The sequence below is a fragment of the Carassius gibelio genome, chromosome B8 (assembly GCF_023724105.1).
Source record: "Carassius gibelio isolate Cgi1373 ecotype wild population from Czech Republic chromosome B8, carGib1.2-hapl.c, whole genome shotgun sequence".
NCBI lineage: Eukaryota > Metazoa > Chordata > Actinopteri > Cypriniformes > Cyprinidae > Carassius > Carassius gibelio.
In genome coordinates this window covers 9,702,230-9,724,235 of record NC_068403.1, presented here as the reverse complement: position 1 = coordinate 9,724,235, position 22,006 = coordinate 9,702,230, and the positions used below count along the sequence as shown (strand labels likewise).

Genomic DNA, 22,006 nt, shown 5'->3' with positions numbered 1-22,006 from the left:
ACACACCAGTACAACTGCAGACATTCCTCCACAAAATGCTTCATTTGAAGGGAAGAAAGGGAATGGGAAAGAAGGTTTTCATAGTCCTACTTGCATTTTCTCCATGACTACCCCAAGGCCAGTTCTCTAGGAATTGAGAGATTTTTATGTTCTTGTCTGAATTAGGCACAGCACATTATAATTGTGAATATCCAGGCTGAATTGAATAAGATAGGATCAAAAGACATCTGTAGTTCAGTGCACAAATAGACTCGCATGAGTTGATTCTTTTAATGAAAGATTCACAAGTTGGAATTGGTCTGATGAATCTTTCATTGAATCGACTCAATGAATACATTCAGCAGTTACTGACTCTGACTCACTGAACCCCGTGTTGTAAATCGGTATCACTGTGGACATTGCAGAATATGACATGCCATGGCCTACATAAACTATTGAAAAAAAACTAATGATAAATGTAAACTTTAGACAGATAGTGACAGATATTATATAGAGGTATATTGTCTTATAGACACAGTTTCAGATTATACCATATATACTGGTGTTTCTCTCTTTGTGTAACTATCCAAAGGCATTGAATTTTTGCTGTGAAACGATAAGCTTCCTTGTTACTCCACATCTGCGGGAGGCCATGTTCCCATTTCCATCCACGATGATGACGACCCATTTCCTTTCAGATTGGAAAGCGTTTTGTCTGGTCTGTCTGGACGGCCTGTGTATGTGTGTGTGGATTGCTTTCTAGCAGCCACCATCAGACTGTGGTGATATGAAGCCATGCTGTGAAAAATCCCTTTATCATGGCTCTTTTACAGAGGATTTGTCTGTCTGTTGGAGAGAAGAACACGCCATGATTCTTAGTTAGGGATTTAGAGTTGTAATTTAAGTGCTTACTTCCTTGAAATGGTGATTTTGGTGAGAGGAGAGGTGTGTAGGATTAGCTCTGTGTTAGCATAAAGATATAATACATTACTGCTGAGCTAAATGTTAACAAAGGCAGAAACAAAAAGCGTGCGTGCAGATATGCATGTGAGGCATGAAGCCAGAGAGCGAGGTTTGCATTAGTGGAGCGCTGTCTGGGTCAGCTGTGATTGTGTTAGACTGAGGCCATCTACCATTAATTTGCCACAGACTGGAGCCTGGCTGTAAATGAACCTGGCATTAACATGCTAAATTACACTGGCCTGGGGTTGCCATGCGATTGGTCGCTGTCTCTGCCCCCACGTCCCGGGCAGTGTCCTGCGTTCACGCCATCTTGCGACCTCAATCCAGCACTGGCACCCCGTTGACCTCTCAGAGAGTGGGAGTCCGTCCTGTTTTCCCTGTGCAGATTTCCATAAATTAATAGTATTTATATGAGATACTTGAAGGAACAATTCACCCAAAAATTTACATTCTGTTTCTACATATATTTTATTTTATACAAAAATGTAATTTATTTAATACTAGAACCTAATATTATGATTTTACATTTTATATAATAATAATATTAATTTGTATAGTTTTTTTTAATACTTTATTTTTGCACTAATTTTGGGAAAGTCTGAAAGGCTCGCCAAGGCGGCATTTCATTGATCAAATAAAAACAGTAGTGTGAAATATTATTACACTTTAAATTAACCATTTAACTATTTACATTTAAATTTCTATTTAAATGTATTTTAAAATGCAATTTATTCCTGTGAGGCAAAGCTGAACTTTAAGCATCTTTACTCCAGTTTTCAGAAGTCATTCTAATTTGCTGATTTTGGTCTTTTTACAGTACAAACAAGGTTGTGCTCCTTAATATTTTTGTGAAAACCATGATACATTTTTTTCAGGATTCTTTGATATATCAAAAATCCAAAATAACATTTATTTGAAAAAAAAAAAAACTAACAAAAAAAGTATTTACCTAATAAATCACATAAGCTTTTTAATGATCCTTTAAAAAATCCGGCTCTTGTGTTTCATGGGAGGAAAAATAAACAAATAAATATTTTTTGGGGGCTGAACCGTTCCTTTATAGGTGTTTAGATACATCTAAATCTCTAGACTTTACTAAAAGCTGTGAGAGAAGGAAAAATGGAGGGGAAAAAGAAGGGAAAGGAGTCTTTGTTCTGTTATTCAGATACAGCTTTGCAGTTGCTATGGGAGACAGTGGAAAAAGAAGAAAAGAATATTCTAGTGGAAAGTGCAGCTGCTAAAGGGAGAGAGTTAAGGCTGTTATGGTCAGGAATGGTCATCTCTCTTTCTCTCTCTCTCTCTCTAACAGCTGTACTTTCCACCAGAAAAGTCGGCTCTGCTTTTTCCGACCCTGTTCAGGAGACTGTTGTGTGCTGGGCAGTTGTGTGGTGGCTCAACACTGCTATATTCAGGCCTGCTGTTAATAGCTCCCTCTCTATTTCAGTCTCTCCTTCCTGCCGCTGTGGAACGAGAGCGCTCGGGCTAATTAAAACCGGCTCACACCCCTGAGCCGCATCCCGTATGTGTGGCGGCGCTCAGGTCCGGGTGGGTCAGAGTCAGGAACAGAGCCCATGCATTGTCCCCAGCATTCCCCGGTGGTCTCCTGCTTTCCATAATGGTCCCGGGTTTCCATAACACTTCCGAATGCTTTCATGACTCTCAGCCGGTTATGACCGTCGTTTCCCTGTGTGTTCCGACTAGACGGCGCATGTTGGGAAAGCACGCACATGTACGAATTGCCACGGGAGGTAGGGGTCGTTTAAGTTCGTCCTGTCGTCCACTATTTTTAACAGCCCCCTTCCGAATGATTTTTTTTATTAATAACGCAATTGTTTCTTCGGGCCACAAACGGGAAACATGGGGCCATTTATTTGTTTTATTTGATTTGGTGTTTACCCAAATCAGACGTAAACGGACCATTGATTTCTCAATTCATGTTGACTGCAAGTATTATGGAGTTACAAAACGGGACAGCGGGGAAAATGGACCATTACGAAACAGATGGAGAGAGAGGGGGCCACTCAGCCGCCGTTTGTCATATTTCTTGTACTTCCTGCTTATAGGAAATGACTAATCACAAATGAGGGTTAAAAAAAGATTGTTTGTCTCTCAGAGTTCTCTAAAATGAACTAATTTTGAAGAGAGAAGATAAAAAAGGGATTCCAGTGGGGTCTATATCATGACCTACCATTCAATAGTCTGGGGTCAGTGAGATTTTTTTTTTTTTATGTTTTTGAAATAAATCTCTTATACTCACCAAGTCTTGATTTATTCGAGCAAAATCTGTAAAAACAGTACTTTTATGAAAAGTTATTTTTTTTATTTTACATTTTTTTATTAATTTCTCTGATTTCAAAGCTGAATTGTCAGCATCATTCCTAATATGCTGATCTGCTGCCATGAAACATTTTTTTTATCAATCTTAAAAAAAAGTTGCTAAATTCTAAATAAAAGCACAACTTAATTCTTTGACGAATAGAAAGTTCCAAAAAACAACATTCATATGAAATAGAAATCTTTTGTTACGTTATAAATGTCTTTACTGTTACTTTTGAGCACTTTTACTTTACTTTTACAGCAATATTGCTGAATATGAAAGTATTTATTAGTTTTTTTTTTCAAAAATCTTACTTACACCAAACTTTTAAATGGTATGTATGTTTCATCAGTGTTGCATTAGCATTGTGGCTAAATGTCTGTGAATGTTTGCTTTGAAACACCTCGAATAAAATGTCCAGACAGATGAAATAAGTGTCTAGAATAACCATATATGTCTTTATGACAGCTGTAAGCTTACGAAAATTAACCATGGTTTTATTATAGTAAAAGTGTAGTAATGTTTTTTTTACCATTTTGACAGTTTTACCACAAATACCATGGTTAAACAATGGTTAGTGTAGAGAGACCATGGTTAATTGACCATGACGATTACTGTGGTTTAACTATAGCAACCATGTTTTTTGGTTTTATTTGTATAAAACCATGGTTAATTTTCATAGGTGTATAAAAAAAACAGATTTTTCCATTCATTAGAAATGCTTTCTGCTTGTGTCTGTGCATGTTTGCTAACAAAATAAGTGTCTGTCACATGTTTCTGAAAGCAGGATTTTAACAGAAGTCAACAGAATTATGGAAATTACCTAAATTGCTTGAATAGTCTCTTTACAAATCAACTGTTTAGATGCTCCAGGTCTCTCAGACAAAAACAAAAAGTGATAGAGAAGAGGAGAGAAAGTGAGAATAGTGGGGTTAGCTACAATAATAACTGGATTACCAAGTCAAAAACACAACCCACACACGTTCTTGCCTGAACTGGCTAGTTAAGCATCAGTCAGTGCCACACACACTCGTCCTCATCTCCTCAATCAACCACTCTTTCATTTCCCTTCTCATCTTTTCCCCCTTCCATTTCTTTCAAAAGTTTGTGACCTCTGAATCTCTCTGAATGAGTGTGTGAGTGTGTGTGTGTGTGTGTGTGTAGGCCATGTTTCCTATTCTGTGCGAGCGTGTGTTTGTTTTGGCGCTTCTCTCGGTCCGTCACATGTACAGGCATGTGCGTTTGACTCTGCAGAGATTATCGAAATACCTCGCACTGTTCCACTGCCCCGAAGTAACACTGAGTGTGAGACCCCTGTCCCAGGCCAGCTGTCTGGAAACAGGACATTCCTGCACACACATACAGATTCACACACAGTTATTAATGCTGGAACTAAAAAGCGATGTGTTTTCCAAAAGTCATTTTCTGAGTTTGACTAGATAGATTTTATTTTTTTTGTATATTTATAGATTTTGAAAATGTCACATGCACATCGCTTGAATTCAAACGGCCTTTCACCAAAGCCTAACCTGCTTCCTCTCTTCTTCTTTCTGTCTGTCTTTCCTCCTTTTCGTTTGAGGGATGAGAGAAATCTCTCTCTCCGACTCTTTCTGTCTCGCTATGGTTGACTTTATGAGGTCATAAACACAGGAATTTTCCGGTGAGGCTCTCTGAATATTTTTATGAGCACACTCACGACGGCGGCTCCTTTGACAGCGCTGAAAGGCAGTCATTAAAAAGAGAGCGAGAAAAGAAGGCAGAAGGGAAAAACGAGTCCTGGCTGAAAGAGGCTTCTCTCCTGAGGGGGTTTAAACTGTCACTGCATTTGAACTTTGCTAGAAACGACTGCTATCTGCAAAGCTGGAAAGCAAGTTCACCACTGTCTCACACTCAGGAAATTTTGTAATCAGTGACAAAATCAGTATTGTTGATATATTTTTTTTAAAGTATTATTATTAGTAGTGTAAGTGTGATTTGTCAAGGGCATATTGTTCAAATTAAAATATTTAATAGAAAATTAGTTTTTGTTATTGTTTTATTTTACTATTTGAACTCTACAATATTAAAATATTAATATATTTAAATATTATATATTATTTATTTTGAATGATAATATAATCTAATATAATTTCAAATTATTATCCCCAGATAAAACCATCAATGTATCTGTAATGATTTTGTTTATCCATAGTAAAAATAATTTGTTTATATATTAAAATAATAATATAATATAATATATAATTTATATTGAATAATATAATATAATATAATTTCAAGTTATTATCCCCCAGATTAAACCATCAATGTATCTGTAATTTTTTTGTTTTTCCATAATAAAAATAATTAGCGCTATTGGTAAAAAAAATAAATAAATAATAATAATAATTACATTCTAGAAATTCTTTATACAAATATGTGTATATTATTTATAAAATATGTAAAAAGATTTTGAATTATTTATATTATAAAATAATATACAATTATTGATGTGTATTTGATGTATCATGAAAACAGACAAAACCCTTTAGATTTATGTTATTGGTTATTATATTGGCTATTGGCTATCAAAAAAAAGAAGAAAAAAAGAAAGACAAAAAGCTGCTTCTAACAAGAGATTAGAAATCTGGCTATTAGTAGACATGGGGTAAGACATGGTAGAAGAAAGCAACATACACACACTCATAGATCAATAATCGTCCATTAGGGTCCAGCCTCAGCAATTTCAACAACTTTTGAAAAACATTGAAATGTGATTATCCTGCTCTTAGATGCTTTTAACTTTGAGAGTAAATGAGTCATAGATTTATGCTTCTCTCTGGATTCTTCTCTTTCCTCCCCACGTCTGCATGCACCCGGGGCTCTCTTGCTCTCTTTCTCACTCTCTCGCTGTCATTCTTTATCTATATATATCTCCCTCTCTTTCTACTGCCGTACATTGTTGGTTAAATTCACATCTTTGTCTTGCAGATTGAAACACTGAACAGGTTTTTTACTACAGTGAGGTGTGTGATGATGACTGTTGTGAAAAAGCAGGACATGTACCGTCTTTCCTGTACTACAAATTTGCCCCCTGTGTGTCCGAAGGGAACAGGGTCTACTGCGTTCCCACACAAGCCGTTGCCAAAGCAAATTTGGAGAGGAAGTGGAACCCTATCCCTCCTCTCTGGTGTGACCAAGTTTAGAAAACACCAGCTTTATGTGTGTGTGTGTTTCTAGTTGAATATGCAAGCAAGCAGCTGCAGAGAACGCCTCACTTTTGATGTGGTTTCATGTGTGCGGCGGCGTTTGTGTGCTGCTCTGTGGTTTTGAGTCTGGAAATGAAGTCTGTGCCGGACCGTTCATGTGCGATTGCAGGGGATGGTCCTTATTTAGTTGCTTTGCCTTATTGTGGTGCACTTGTGAGTGTTGTGTGGCTTTGTTATGTCTGGAGTCATTGGACTCTTCCTGGAAGCACAACCTCAAAACACACACCATACACACTAATGACAGACCCGAGTCCTCTACCGAGACCTTTGTCCGGCAATGTATAGCGAAATATTTTTAACCACCATGCAATCTGAGTCCTAAAAATAGCCCAGACGTGATGTGTCATTCTGTATTATATATATATATATATATATAAGGTTGAATGTAGAACTTAATTATCAAAGCAAAAAGTCTTGCATGCAAAACAAAAATATGTCTTGTATGTATGTCAGTGTTATTTATATACTATTATAATACTTAATATTTTGAATCTGATTTTATTTTACATGATTTTGATATATTTATGGTTTTAAATTATCTGGTATTTATATATGGGGTTATTATCTGTTTTAATTATCTGTTTGTTACTTTAGTAAATTAATATTTGTTCATTTTAGTACTTCAGCTTAAACTCTAATTTTCATTTTCATTTTCGTTAACAATAGCAACACTGATATACAGTCTGATATAAGCAACAACAACAAATGTTTGCTAAAAAAAAGTTTGAATGCTGAACCTAATTGAAACCATATTCTGTGTCAATGCACTGTAGATTGCATCTACAGGTAAACGATTAAACGCAAAAGTGTCGCAAGAGTCTCACTAACATCTAATATTCTGGGAAAGTGTGAAAAATGTTGTGAACATCTGTATGTGTTTGCTGGCATAGTTAGGGAGGTGTTTTGTCTGGCAGTTTGGTCTACAGACACAACATTCCTAATGAGCTGGGTACTCGCCCAGAGAGTGAACGCATGAGAGAGAAAACCCCCACATTTCACAGTTTCACTTTACACATCTACCTCCCCAAATACCAGATTTCTCAGAGAACAACACGTGTTTACCACCAATCGATCTGAATTCCTTTGGGAAGAATTATTCCTATCGACAGCATCTGTAAAGCACAAATGCTTTTGCTTTTTGCATTTTGTTTTCCTGTAGCTCAATTGGTAGAGCATTGCGTTATCAAGCGCAAGGTTGGGGGTTTGATTCCCTGGGAACACATGATAGGTAAAAATTGATATGCACTGTAAATCGCTTTGGATAAAAGCGTCTGCTAAATGCATAAATTAAATTTTAATTTTAAATGCATACGTTTTTGAGATGCATGTTTCAAAGAATGTTCATAACTAGAATTGTCAGTCTTTCTAATTGAATTTAAATGAGAGATTTCACTTTTGATCATCTCAACGTATGGACAAAACGCTCTAAAATGCAACATTTTGGACCATGTAGATAATGTTTAGTCTGACACCTGTATGGTTAAGGTTTCTGTGGTCACTGGCTGGTGAGAAATATGACAACCCATTTGAAGGCTGCAAGAGATGGAGGGAGAGAGGGAGAGCTGCGCTCTGCTAGTTTTACAGGAAGTTCCTCCCTTCCGGCCAAGGCCTGCAGCTCAGCTCAAGGGGGAGGCCATGCTCAGGTCAGAGAGAGGGTGGAGTATCGCTTGCACACACTCTCACCAAACGAAAAACTGGTTTGCTTTTTTGCCGTTCACACTTGCGTGGATATACAAGCTTGTCACACGAGCTTCTAAAAAAACCTGTCTCATAGTCTCGACCCGTCTCACAGTTAAATAACAACATTCATTAATCAAAACTGTCTGGAGAACTTCACAGACGGGAACAAGCTACACCGCTGTAGCCACAACTAGATTTCAATTTGTTTCGAAAAAAACTCTAAAGCATCTATTTACGAATCTAATCATCTAATCAAATGTTAAAACATTTTATGTTGATAAAATTAAATATATATATATATATAATATTTAATAAATAAAATGGTAAAATATTTACATCAATGTTCCTATTTTTCTTAGGCTTCACACAGTGTCTAAAAATGTATAATAAAAACAAACTATTATTATTCATTGATTTTAATATTATTTTAAATATAAATACATTCTATACTTGATAGAAATAAGATATTTGGCTTCACATTGTGCCTTACCTGTGGTAAAAGCACTTTCATTCTTTTTGGCTTATTACTTTAAGCAGTAAAGCAGGGACCTTGAAGATGTTTACATTGCCAGTGTCAAATGGGGAAGTTTCTGTCAGACGTGTTTGTTTGGAACGCAATTGCTTGTTTAGGAGGGAAATCCTGCAATCTGTGCCACAGGAAACACAGGACTAGACTGGGAGGGGTGGCATTATGAGGACATAGAGACAGGAGAGACGATTTAGCTACAATCCATTAGCTCGTTTATTAGGTTAATTGTCTGTAATGTGGCAAGAAGTGAACGTTAGTGTGGGTGTTCAGCCCTTCGAAATACATTTCCTTTGTCATCCCTCAATGCGGGTAACAAAAAACCTTATAGCAAAAACCTTTCTTCAGTTCTCACACCAATGTGCAAGGCAGAATATGTGTGTGTGTGTGTGTGTGTGTGTCTGTGTGTGTTTGGCACCCCGCCCTTCCTCAGACACCTGCAGTTTTAAACCGCTTTGCAGAAACTTGTCCATCCTGTGTACTCCTGTTTTTAATGTGCATGAGTCTGATTTAGTCCAGCGCCAGAATTAGCACGACGAAAGCAAGGTGTGAAATTCCTCAGAAAGACAAAAAGAGATCATGTATTTTTGCATTTTTCAGAGCTGAGCTCGCATCCAAGTATGTCTCTCGCATGCTGCTGTCGTCCTGCTTCTTATCAAAAGGTGTGATTTCCTGTCTGCATGTCTCACAGTGCTTTGGATGTCTGTCTACAGCATCCTTTCTGCCACAAAACACACACAGCCACACACACAACACACACCTAAGATGCTGCATGGGTTGGTGCCATTTTCGTACCCGTAAGCACATTGTTTGATGTGAGAATGGAGACTGGGGACAAGTTTAAAAGAGCGGTATTAAACTGGGGCCCCTTTGCTGCCCATCAGATGAAAGAAAGAGGAAACAACGACTGATAGGCAGACACTCTAGTATACAAAAGTAGAAGATCGAAATAGAAGCATTATTTAAAGATCTCTGTCTTTCCTCAGGCCATGTCTCAAATGCAGCTCTTCTTCAACTGCACACTTCAGTGGCTGTAATCCGATATTAAATTGGCTTGTCTAAATTTTGTCTGTTCGGTTTTACCTTTATATACAGTAGTCTTTATATACTCATATATTTATCTGAGTGATGTAACCCCACAGGCTGTCCAGTCATTGTCAGAGTTCTGGTGCGGGCTGATGTGTTTTAGAGTGACCTCGAAGGGTCCAACTGGAAGACCAAGACTGAGGGAGAGCAAAAAACAGCTACAATGATGTTATTTATAGGTCATTTCCTCTCGCATGCAGTGTGGCCTGACTATGGTCATCTGACTGTCTGCAGTTAGCATGGTCTTATAAGGATGCCCACTTGAGTCTAGACTACTGCAAGTGCATTGCTTGCAATTATACCATGTTGTGATTCCTAAATTCAGTTGTTTATCTATTCACTGGCATTTAAAAAAAAAAATCATAGTAGCTTTTAATTTTATATACATATAAGTGTGTGTATAATGAAAACTGGGTCTAGTGGCTCTAGTGCTTTTTTTATCCAGATCTCATTCTCCATCTTTTTCTATTACGAGTATGTATGAGTATGTAAGCACCCTAGGCAAGTGATGTTCCAGGAGGCCAAAACCTATCCCAGATCAGGGAAGATTTCCCAGATTTGGTGCCATTATGTCAGAGGTCTAATCTACTAATAAACACAGGCACGTGGCAAGTGACTGTTTTCGGGGCCATATAATCATGCTCTGCTGCTGGAAATTCACCACGCCTAAGCAGATCGGCCTGCCGAATGAGGTCATACGTGATGCAATCATTCATGTATGCAAACAATGTGTTCTTTTGCGTGAATGACCCTCTTTTGAGTCTGAAAGTAATTGACTCCCCCACTGTGTTTATTCAAAAACAAAACATTTTGCATCTCTGACTGGAAAAAAAAGAGACTTTAACATGAAGCATTCTCAGTGTTTGATTGGCTAACAGTGTCAGGCCTTCCAGACACAGTGTGCAACCCAGTTGGAAGCATCTTACCCAGAAACCCCTGCTGCCGGGCCAGTTAGGGCACTAGGCCGGGACGCTACAGTCAACTGGGTTTTCTCACATTCCCACGAGAAGCCCTGCTTGAAATTAGCTTTTGCAAAGTCCACCAGACACCACATTTACCGCTCGTCCAGTCATTGTGCATTATTTTAGTATTTAAACATCTGTGGGTTTGTGTTAATAAGCGAGAAATGTGTGGGCCATGCACACCGCAGGTTTTCTTGAGTAAATGAGAGTGTAGAAAAGAAAGGTCAGTGTATTTTAGGGATTATACTGCAGTCAGTGAGGAATCCAGCAGGAGTGAGGTCATTAGTGACAGAACTAAACAAATACTGTCTTGACATACATTTGCACTCATGTATTCACGTGGCAGCATGAAAGCAGATGGTTCTGTCAACCTATTGAGCATCAGAACAATACATCCAACCTTTTCCTTCCGGCATACACACACGCAGTCTCACATAGTGTCAACACTCGTACTAAATTTAACGTTCACTGTTTTAGTCCTCGCATACTGCACCTGTCTCCTGCAGTTCACAGCTCTGTCTGAAGTGATAGACACCCTCTAGCACGGCTCTCGTTTAAAGTGACAGACTGCTTGCATCGATCCTGCTATTACTGTACTGTAGTTTACAGAACGCCTGACTAGACGATACGATGTGCACTGAATCCAATGCAAATGCATGAAATGTAGCAAATCAGAATGACGATGACTTCATTTGTCTTCATATTGAGCAATACTCATTGTTTCTCACTCTTTTTGGCTTTCTTTTCTTCCCGTTCTAGGCGTCTGATCCCACTCCTGCCAAGAAGTCCAAACACGATGACTTTCCAGCGCAGTCGCCCTCAGGAGACAAAGACAAGCAACCTGATTGGCTACGATCCCTCTCTGCATCAGCCAATAAGGTTACAAAGCTTTTCTCTTTTGTTTTTCCTGTTGGATACATGTGATTAGTTGTATGAAAGTACAGAGTTCAGATAATTATATATTTATCTGTGTATTAATATTGTACGAGCGTGTTTTTACAAAACTTGGCCGTTCCTAAGAAGATTTTTGGAGCCAAGCAACTGTTTTCTTGCCACAGAGAATCAGATTCTTCTGAAACAAGATCTCAACCCAAAATAACTGATGATGTTCCTATGAAAAAATCAATTCTCCTAAAATGAAGAGAGCCTGCAAATAGGCTTGCGTAGTTCTCCAATTTCAAGCAGACACAGTGACCTCAGTGTACTTGTACTGCTGGTCATTCTTCAAGCTGGTTTTATCTGTCCCATTCGCTTTTAAATGTTACATTCAAGAGACTTTCAGCAAAAAGATTAATACAAAAATATTCATGCTTTCCGTGCAGATGGTCCATGTTCTCTGTGTTCGTGTTCAAATGCATTGTGATTGTGCTCTCAACTGTGAAAAACTATATGTAACAAAATAGGTGTCTTTAAACATCTCTCTGCCTTGCTTCAGGGGCTCAACTGCATCCAGCCCAGACAGAGACCATCTGCCTTCAGGCCATGGTCTCCAAACATCTCTGTTGGTGATAAGGAGGGAGGCGGCAGGCCTGCTAGCCTGTTACGTGACAGGTAAACAATAAGAATAAATATTATATGACACTCTGGAATACTTGCTTCTGATTGGTCAGTACTCACATCAGATTGGCATATAATAGTTATTTATTTAATATATCATTTAAATGATGTTCATTTTCTAATAATATACCACAACCTGCTGTTAGAAATCACCATAATTTAATTGTGCAATCCTCATTTTATTAAAAAGATGATCTAGTGTAGAAAGATTGTAAAAGTAATCTTAAGGAAGGACGTGCATATGTTCAGTAGTGTGAATCCAGTCATGCTCGGCTGCGGATTTGGATCTTTTCTACAGAGGAACATGATGCAAGCCCATTGGCTATTGATTGTTTAGATATATGTGGTTTTAACTTTACCATCATAACTAGAGAGGGTTTGGGTGAGTCATGCGTCAGGCCCAGATCGGTTTCTTGAAACCGCTTGCAACAGTCGTTGTTCTCTCCACACCCTTTGTTTGTGGGTTGCATAGATGCTTTTTCCTGTCAACCTGCCATTTGGTTTGAATTACTCATTACTAAATCACCCGTACTCTTTAAGATGATGTTAGGTGATGCCAAATGTCACAAGGAGCACCCTATAGTGCATCATTTCTGAACTGTTATCAAAAATTAGCATCACTGCATATATGTGGCCTGCTCACTCACTCTATATCCTCTTCTGCAGCTTCTACAACTATAAGAGCCTGGAGAGCGCTGTGGCCCCCAATGTAGCTCTGACACCCCTCCAGAAAGGAGGACAGGCCTCTCCTACCGCCCCGAGTAGTTCACACCCGCATGGGGCGGAAAGCGAAGGTGCCAGCCGCGGGAGAAAGAGGAGGCTGACAGGTGAGACCCACCCCAGCCCACAGCCCTGCCCCTTGGCCACTGCCAGCAAGCCCCTGCCGCCCTCTCAGGAGGAGCGAGAGTCGGACGTGGAGGTCGAAGTGGAGAGCCGTGAGGAATGTGAGTATATGACACACCTTTTCACTGTCACTCCACCTCATTATAGGAATGTTCCAGGTTCATAACATGTTAATCTTTATTGACAGCAGAAAATTAGGTTAGACTTTCATGCTGTGATACCTGCCTTTGATCAATGGTGACAGCTGATACAGTTGTTACTTTTATTGAGCAAGACTGCACTGAAAAGATCAAAAGTGATTTTTACGTGTCTATATCAAATGAAGCACCACTTTTTTCAAGATTAATCATAATAATAAGAACCAAAACAGCATATTAGAATGATTTCTGAAGGATCATGTGACCCTAAAGACTGAAGTAATGGCTAATGAAAATACACAGGAATAAATGACCTCATTTAAAACAGTTTTTATATAAATAACAGTACATATTTTATGAAAAATAAACGCAATGTGTAGTATCACAGAAAATAATTTAGACATTGGAAAAATGTTTTACAGTAATGCAATCACAATAGAATTCTATGGCGCAAAATACACACTGTTTAGACAAGTCTTAACATTGTTTGTGTAACATTGTAATAAAGGGATGCTAAATTCCTTTAACATATTTAAAGAACAATTTGGAATAATAGTTTTTTAACTGCGACCCTCGATTTTGTCGCTGCATTTTGAAACAAAAGTGCTCATTTAAATACATTAAGATTTCGTTCACACTTCATTTGCACAGTTCATTTCCAGTCAACCTTGAGCGCTCTGGAGAGAGGTGGATTAGAATGGTAACAGCTCTTGTGAGAATGCGGCAGAAAATCAATGAGGGTTCTTTCGCTCCTCATCCTTTACGGCTCATTTTAAAGCACATCTTGTGTGTTTGACAGGTGCTTGAAAAAAAACTGGCTGACATATGAACCAGTGAAGCTCACATAATCTGATCCACCACTTAATTATTTCTCTTCTCCATCTTGTTTTTTTATGTTTTGTTTTTTCAGTCACCTCATCGCTTTCCTCACTCTCCTCCCCATCTTTTACATCCTCGAGCTCTGCTAAGGACTTGAGCTCTCCCTCCGGCCCCGGAGCCACCTTACCAGCAGTTCTGATGCCAGCCAGCGGACCCCCTGAGGGTCCCCTGGTGTCTGGAGGGGAGGGACATGCCATGACCAACCTGGAGTCTGAGCTGGAGACGCTGAGGCAGGCACTTGACAATGGCCTGGACTCAAAAGAGTCGAAGGAAAAGTTTCTACATGAGATAGTGAAGATGAGGGTAAAACAGGAAGAGAAGCTGGGGTCCGCTTTACAGGCCAAACGAGGCCTCCTGCAGGTACACACATACACACACAATGATTCATGTGTATACTGATTCAAAAAAAAAAAAGAAATCTTTAAAAACAAAGTCAATTCGTATGTAAATCGTTGACTTGAAGTAACAATTAATGTAAGAATGGGTTTACAAAACGGCACACTGGAGGTTTCATTTCATCTTTGCGATGACAAACTTTCACTGAATATATTTATAAAGACATATTAGTTATGTATCATTTTCAAAAAATATTCTGTTTATATATAATAATTTGTGAGTTCTTTATTATAATATATTCATTACATTTAATTTTTTATTAATTATAAGATATATTAATTATTATTTATTTAATCAGCATTTGGACCATCATTTTATATTATAGTTTATAATTATAATTATGATTATATTTAATTACATTTGTATAATTATGTTATATATATATATATATATATATATATATATATATATATATATATATATTTTTTTTTTTTTTTTTTTTTTTTTTTTTTCAGTACACTATTTCACCAATAATGAAATATTAACTTTAAATTAAAAGGTTGCAACTTCTTTTCAGCTATGTAATGCAACACAATTCTTAAAAAATTCAGACCAGCTTGCCATTCAAGTATGTCTAAAACATACCAGTTTTTTTCTTTTTTTAATTAGACACTCTATATAAAAGAAACAGACCATTTTGTAAACAAAACATTCTTACATAAATTATTACAGTAAAGACAGTGGGATATATATATATATATATATATATATATATATATATATATATATATATATATATATATATATATATATATATATATATCACATTTATTAATAGAGAGAGTAATTATCAGTTTATTCCCATGCTTTCCACAGGAGCTTGAGTTTCTCCGTGTTGCTAAGAAAGAGAAGCTCCGTGAAGCAACCGAGGCGAAGAGGAACCTGCGCAAGGAAATTGAGCGTCTGCGTGCCGAAAGCGAGAGGAAAATGAGAGAGGCCAACGAGTCACGCATACGGCTGAAGAGAGAGCTGGAGCAGGCCAGACAGCTACGAGTGTGTGACAAGGGCTGTGAGGCCGGCCGTCTGCGAGCCAAGTACTCTGCACAGGTTAGTTCAATCACATTCATACACATGCTGTTACCAAGATAAGCGTTTAAAGATCTGGGCTAGTAACCGAAAGGTCGTGGTTCAGAGGTGTGATTCAGAACTATAATGCCTTTAAGCAAGACACTAAACCACAGATTGTTCCCAGAGTGACTGTCCCTGTGCTATAAATGTCCTGGAAGTGGCTTTGAACAAACAAGTGTCTGTTTAATGAAGAGTAATCTAAGGAATGCCTAGATTGATGTAACATGACACCCCACCCACACACACTTTCAGATGAACTCTCAGACTAGGTGTGGCTTTGCAAGTCTGATGAGATACGTTTCATTTCTCAGAAGGAAACTGGGTAACTTCCTGTCAGAGTTGTGTGTTTCAGACTAAACAAGAGAGAGACATCATTAAGATGTTTGCCTGGCTGTGTTTGTGTATTGTATTTGTATATCAGTGTTTAACTACAATCATGCTAACTTTTTGAAAAAAGTAGTTAGCTACACTACAGTCTACTAGCAGAACTTTACTACATTGATGCTATTTAAATCTTAAACTATCAATATCAGATAATATTGCAAAGTTATTTTTACAAGTAGAACAACATCGCACAAAAACAATGAGGTTCTCAGTTAAGGGGACAGCATTAAACATGAACATGTACAACAAAAAAAAAAAATATATATATATATAAAACTAATATTAAAATACAGGATCTTCTGCAAAGAAACTAATCAAATCAGAATACAATAACCATCTCTAAAATTAAAAAGGTTAATTAATAGAAATCTTAAAATATAAGTTAAATATTGGATGAAAAACTTTAACCAAAAAATAGATATAAACAAAAGTGCAAAGGCTACTAAAACTGAAATAATAATGATAAAAAAAGTCAAAAGCCCATGAAATGAATAAAACTAATGCTTAAATTAAAAAGAAAAAGGTCAAATTTAAAATAAAATCTCAATTAAAATATAATTAAATATATTATATATTTATACTTTGTGTATTAAAATTGTGTATATATATATAAATTGGCCTTTATTCATTTTATAACATCTTTATATGATATATTTTCAGATTGAAGACCTCCAAGTAAAGTTGCAACACGCCGAGGCAGACCGAGAGCAGCTGAGAGCCGATCTGATACAAGAGCGGGAGGCCAGGGAGCACCTGGAGAGAGTGGTCAAGGAGCTACAGGAACAGCTGTGGCCCAAAAGCCCCAGCAAGAACGGCACAGACGCACCACCCCCACCCGCCAAAGACTCCAACTAATCCTCTATCTCTTGACTCCTCCCAATCCACATCAACACCGCCCTGATTGACAGCACCAACCGCCCAAACATGTCAACTAGCATGCGGGTGAGCCCCGCCCACCTGCCTCTTTGCCAGCGCAAACCCGGAGGTATCCTGAACCTTTTTTGATAGAGTTCAGACACATTTTCGACAAAGTTTTACTTCGAGAGCACTGAAATGCCTCCAACAAGATCAATCGGAAAGGAAGAAGCCAATAGCACAAAAGCTAACTGTGCCTGAAACTGAATACATTTTGAAATGAAGACTTTTCTATGACAAACAAATTGGTGATAATGACGCAAAATTTTATCCAGCAGTTTTTACGCATGCTGTCCGCCCCACGTTATCGAAGAGACAAGGACTCATCATCATCACATCAGAAATTCATGTTTCCTTTGTCCTCTCTCTTTCGTTTTGAGGAACTAAGATGAAAATCACTTTGTAATAAGCTATTTAAGAGACTTGTTAGTGAATGTGGATGAGATTTAAAAAAAAAAAAAAAAAACCTTCAGCGACTTATCAGAGCCTCAAATTTCCCCCCTTTTACATGTACATACATGTCGTGCTGGTTAAAAGAAGCCATGGAGACAATTGGTTACACACACTTGTATCTTTAACAATGGTAAAGAGATACTGGTCAGGAGAGCGTTGAAGGGCTTTGGAGAGCTAGAGGTGGAGAAGCTCAGCCCTGTTGAAAGGGAGAGAGATTTGTATTCAAGTAAGTGTTATGATCAAGCCAGAGCACTTTCTTTTAATGGCAAACAAATGTCGCCGGATCTTAAGATCGTGGTTAGTGTGGAATCGGAGGTTTGCGGCTCCTGCTCTCCGAGAGGGTTTGGGTTTTCTTCTCGTCACACAAGCGTGCAGCTTCTCCGTGGGCTGAGGTGCTGACAACTGGCCCGGCTCACAAACGTGGGCGGCCATTTTTGGGAATTAACCTAAAGCATAAAAAATACAGCTTCTAGGGCAGGAGGTGTCTTGTGATCAAGAACCACAAATTGTTCTTTTTAAGTAAATTATAATATGTAAATATGAAAATGTTTCTTTTTTTTTTTTCGCTTTGTTTTTTTACTTTACAATAATGAATCGCACTTTGTCATTACAAAATACTGTCTAAATGCATTACGCTCCCACACTCTCCCACACATTTATCTCAGAGTTTTTAGTATTCCTAAGTATAAAATTGAAATAAACATTTTGTTAATTATATGCAGTTCTAATAAATGCAATGTAATCATGTTTAAGACAAACCATTGTAAATAAAATCGCAAGAATAAAAAAAAGAAAAAAAAAGTTCTACATGCTTGCTTGCTGAAATGTGGACGGCGCACGCAGCCGTTCCCTCAATCTGACTTTAATTCAACATTTATCATAGTTATCGATATATGATTATAATCGTTGCTAAAGTGTTATTGTTAGTGTCCTGGATTCCTACAGGTTTTAAACGGTTCCGAATCAAATTTCAAACCGATCAGAATGAATAGAACACGCAAAGTGTCACGCATTGGTAAAAGGGTGTCTAAATATCAATGCAGGTGCTCCTCTCAGCTGTGAGCAAGAGCGTATTACTGTGTAGAAAACGAGAAGAGGATGGATAAACGAACGAACGAAAATTTAAAACGGTTTAATAAATGCATCTTTAAATGCTCACACACTTAGCTGAGATAGATTTTGTTGAAAATACATATATTTTATAAGTGATTTATATACATTGGGTACAATGCAATCAGAATGTATGTTACGTTTTTGCTCTTTTCATTTTGCTGTTGTTGTTATAACGGATGTTTTTTCAGATTGTGTGAATATTTTATTGCTTATGTTCCTTCTTTCAATAGCAAGCTTATGTAATTTCGTTCATATGCATGGATTTTAAAAGAAAAAGATAAAGTCTGCCATTCATATATCCATTATTGGGCATTAAAACTGTATATGTACGTTTTTTATTGTGTTATGCAATATAAAGCAATTTTAATCTTGTTTTTAACTACAAAGGAAAACAAAACCCTCTTAACCATAAATTTCAGCTCTTAACAATCTTAAATGCAACATTAACGGCACTACTCTTGGGCTAAATAAAAACCTTATGTGCATATGCAATGCTGGAGACCCTCAAGTGCCTGTCTTTGGGCCCTTGGGGTTCCAGAAGAGGAACAATTATTGAGCCCGTTTCCACGGCGGCTGACTGTAAGGCGCATTGAACTGCTTCTGACAAGCAGTCAGACAGTGAGAGCGGGACGTCCCATTTGCACTGTCATTTGGGGGAGCCTCTTTGGTTTGCCCCATTTCGCCAGAATGAACTTGACTATCATTGCTTAAGAGCAAGCCGCAGCTTATTTGATAGATTTTAATGCCAGTTTGTCAGTATTCCTTTGTTGTTGTTGTTTTTTCTTCAAAAATCGTTGAATAAGTAAATAAAAGAAAAATGCATAGCAGAGTTTAATGCTCCAATTGCCACTGGTAAAGAAGAATTTAAATCTTATACTAAGATAGCTTTTAAATGTACGTCGGAATAAATAAACTCTTTTCTTTCTCAGTTTTTAAGGAATAAAACATATATTTAAGAGGTTACTTTTTCTAAAGATGTAAAAAGAGCCTTTGAAATGATACGCATTGCCCTGACCTGTGCATTGCAGGCTAAAGGGGAAGATACTAAACGGGGGTCTAAAGGAAGCTCAGTGTCTTAACAGTAGCAAGAGGCTGTATGTTTTTACAGACCAAAAAAAAAAAAAAAAAAAAGAATAAAAATAAATAAAAAAAATCTTTCCAATGAGGTTTTGTAGTTGTTTTTACACGCAAATTGATATGTGTAGTTTACTTTGTTCGCGGTTTTCTATGAAAAAGGGAGAAATTGATCACAGAAGCTCCTTTGCTCCCAATATAATACTAAAAATGTGGATTTTTTTTCTAAAAGAGCCATTTTTTGCTAACAAAAAAAGATCTAAAATAGCAATAACGACATAACATCACCGATAAATGAGCAGGATTAGCCAGTCTGATGATGAAAGTACAAATTCACCAATGTATATAGCTGTTTTCTTTTCATTTTACAAAAATCGTATCATAAATGTATATTGTGTTTCTTTCTCTTTTTTTTCAGAATGAGAAAATAACCTTACATAATAGTTATATTTTATGTTGTGTTTTTACAAACAAAAAGAAAGAAAGGTTGTATTCCCAATGCAAGCATATTCAGTCCTTTATTCTGCATTTTTCCCTTTTTTGTGCTACAAAGAATAACAGTATGTTCAGTAAAATCGTTATGGTAAAAGTTTTTTTTTTTCTTTTTCTGTTATCAATGTTTTGTTACATTCAGCTAAATATCACATACTTCAATTCTGGTTCAATCAGACATTCAGAATCTTATTTTAACAATCTGTTAAAAACTGTTAAAAATGTTTTTTTCATGCCAATATATCTTCTTAGCCCTTCACTGCTGCTATAACAATATACTATAGACTTTGCAACTCTTGAAAAATATTTTTATGTAAGAGATTAATGTATGCTTTCTTCTTCTACTGATGCCGCTTATACGCTTGGATCTGGCCAATTTCTCCCTCTTAGACGTACCCTTTCCCCCTCACATGGACTATAATGTAAGATAGAGAGCTCTATGAGATTAGAGTTGAAAGTAATTCGGCTTATATACTGCAGTGTCAGGATGTACAGTGTATAGACCCATAATCAAAAATAAAGTTGTTTGTCCAGAAATCTTTTGTTCGGTTTGTTATTTCGGTCTCGGTGGAACAGCATGTTTATTTCTTTCCCTTTGAAATAACTAACCTTTTCACTGCACCTTCACTTACAAGTGTCTCTAGACAGACCTTAATTTAATGTTAGAAATTCTGGAGAAACGTTCTTTCTGCCGCACGCAACGTTTTGATGCTTCAAAGAAAATTTGTTTAACTGTTCCAATTTTTCTTCATGTTGCTCCTGCTTTACAGGTGAAATGAAGATCTAAGGTATAGCACTCTTGTCATTGATTGTAATAGTGGCTCACATAAGCCAATGAATCAGATCTATGAAGCTTGCTGATTAATAATTCAGGAAACACCTTTGTAGTACACTGTCTACCTTTAAGATGAGCTACTACAGCTGAATAAAGAAATAGAAAATTCCATTGCTTTAATCTAAATGTAAAAAAGAAATCACTAAAACTTGCTAGACACATGTTATACATACATACATACACACTTATTCAAATGTTACAAAATATGCTAATTATACAAAGTTATTACACATAATTTATCATTAATATGTTTTACTCCATACTCCAAAAATACTTAATGTAGAACTTACAGAAAAAAAAATTTCACTGTATAATAATACAGTTTTATTTTTCGTATCCAGACTTTTTCTATTTAAATGTAAGACACATAAAATCTGACCATATAATTAGTTAATATATCATTAATAATTAATTCATTATTAATGTTTAATATAATGCAATTATTTGCCATTAAAATAGTTGTAAAGTATTGCAGAAAATTAACATTTTTGATTAATGTAATTTATCGCAATAAAACAGAAACACCATAATTATTAGAAGAACAACAACAGTAAACTGAACAAGGAAAAAAATGGTGTAAAAACAATTTTCAATCAGGAAGTGCTAGTTAATTTCACAAACAATTCAGAAATGGAAAGTAACACAGTGAATTAAACATGAAATTTTGAAAAACTGAAATAGTATTTTCTTGTAAAACATGCTCCAATTATTTTAAATTTATAACTTAAGTAAAAAAAAAAAAAAACTTTTTTAAAATGTTTATAAAATATTTAATAAAAATAATAAGTAATATTTAATTTGGTTTATGTAAGTTAGCTAATACAGTTTGTCTTAAATTGTTATTAAACCCTTATTCCGCAGTAAAACCCCATGCCCATGGATGTTCCCTGTAGGAGTGAAAAACTGTGCTGTCGGACAGCTGGGAGAAGTGATTCGTTTTGAACGTGTCATTGAACAGTGATGGCATTATTGAATCAGCCGGCCTCGAGGGATGAGCATCAGTCGATTCCAGTTGACCCTGTGTGTGACTGCATGTCTGGCCCGACAGACTCCATTAAGATGAAGACTGAATGATGTTATGGGAAATGTAGTTTTTAATCTC

At 36.8% G+C, this 22,006-nt stretch overlaps 1 protein-coding gene across 1 annotated transcript in view; it reads left to right on the top strand.

The window, feature by feature from the left end:
- skia (v-ski avian sarcoma viral oncogene homolog a) overlaps nucleotides 1-20,606 on the top strand; it is a 64,252-nt gene extending 43,646 nt beyond the window's left edge. The window contains exons 2-7 of the mRNA XM_052564091.1: nucleotides 11,518-11,637; nucleotides 12,194-12,309; nucleotides 12,982-13,259; nucleotides 14,206-14,534; nucleotides 15,387-15,617; nucleotides 16,683-20,606. Coding sequence (XP_052420051.1) covers nucleotides 11,518-11,637; nucleotides 12,194-12,309; nucleotides 12,982-13,259; nucleotides 14,206-14,534; nucleotides 15,387-15,617; nucleotides 16,683-16,877 — 1,269 coding nt within the window. The 3' untranslated portion in view covers nucleotides 16,878-20,606. The remainder of the gene's footprint in view (nucleotides 1-11,517; nucleotides 11,638-12,193; nucleotides 12,310-12,981; nucleotides 13,260-14,205; nucleotides 14,535-15,386; nucleotides 15,618-16,682) is intronic.
- The last annotated feature ends 1,400 nt before the right edge of the window (nucleotides 20,607-22,006 follow it).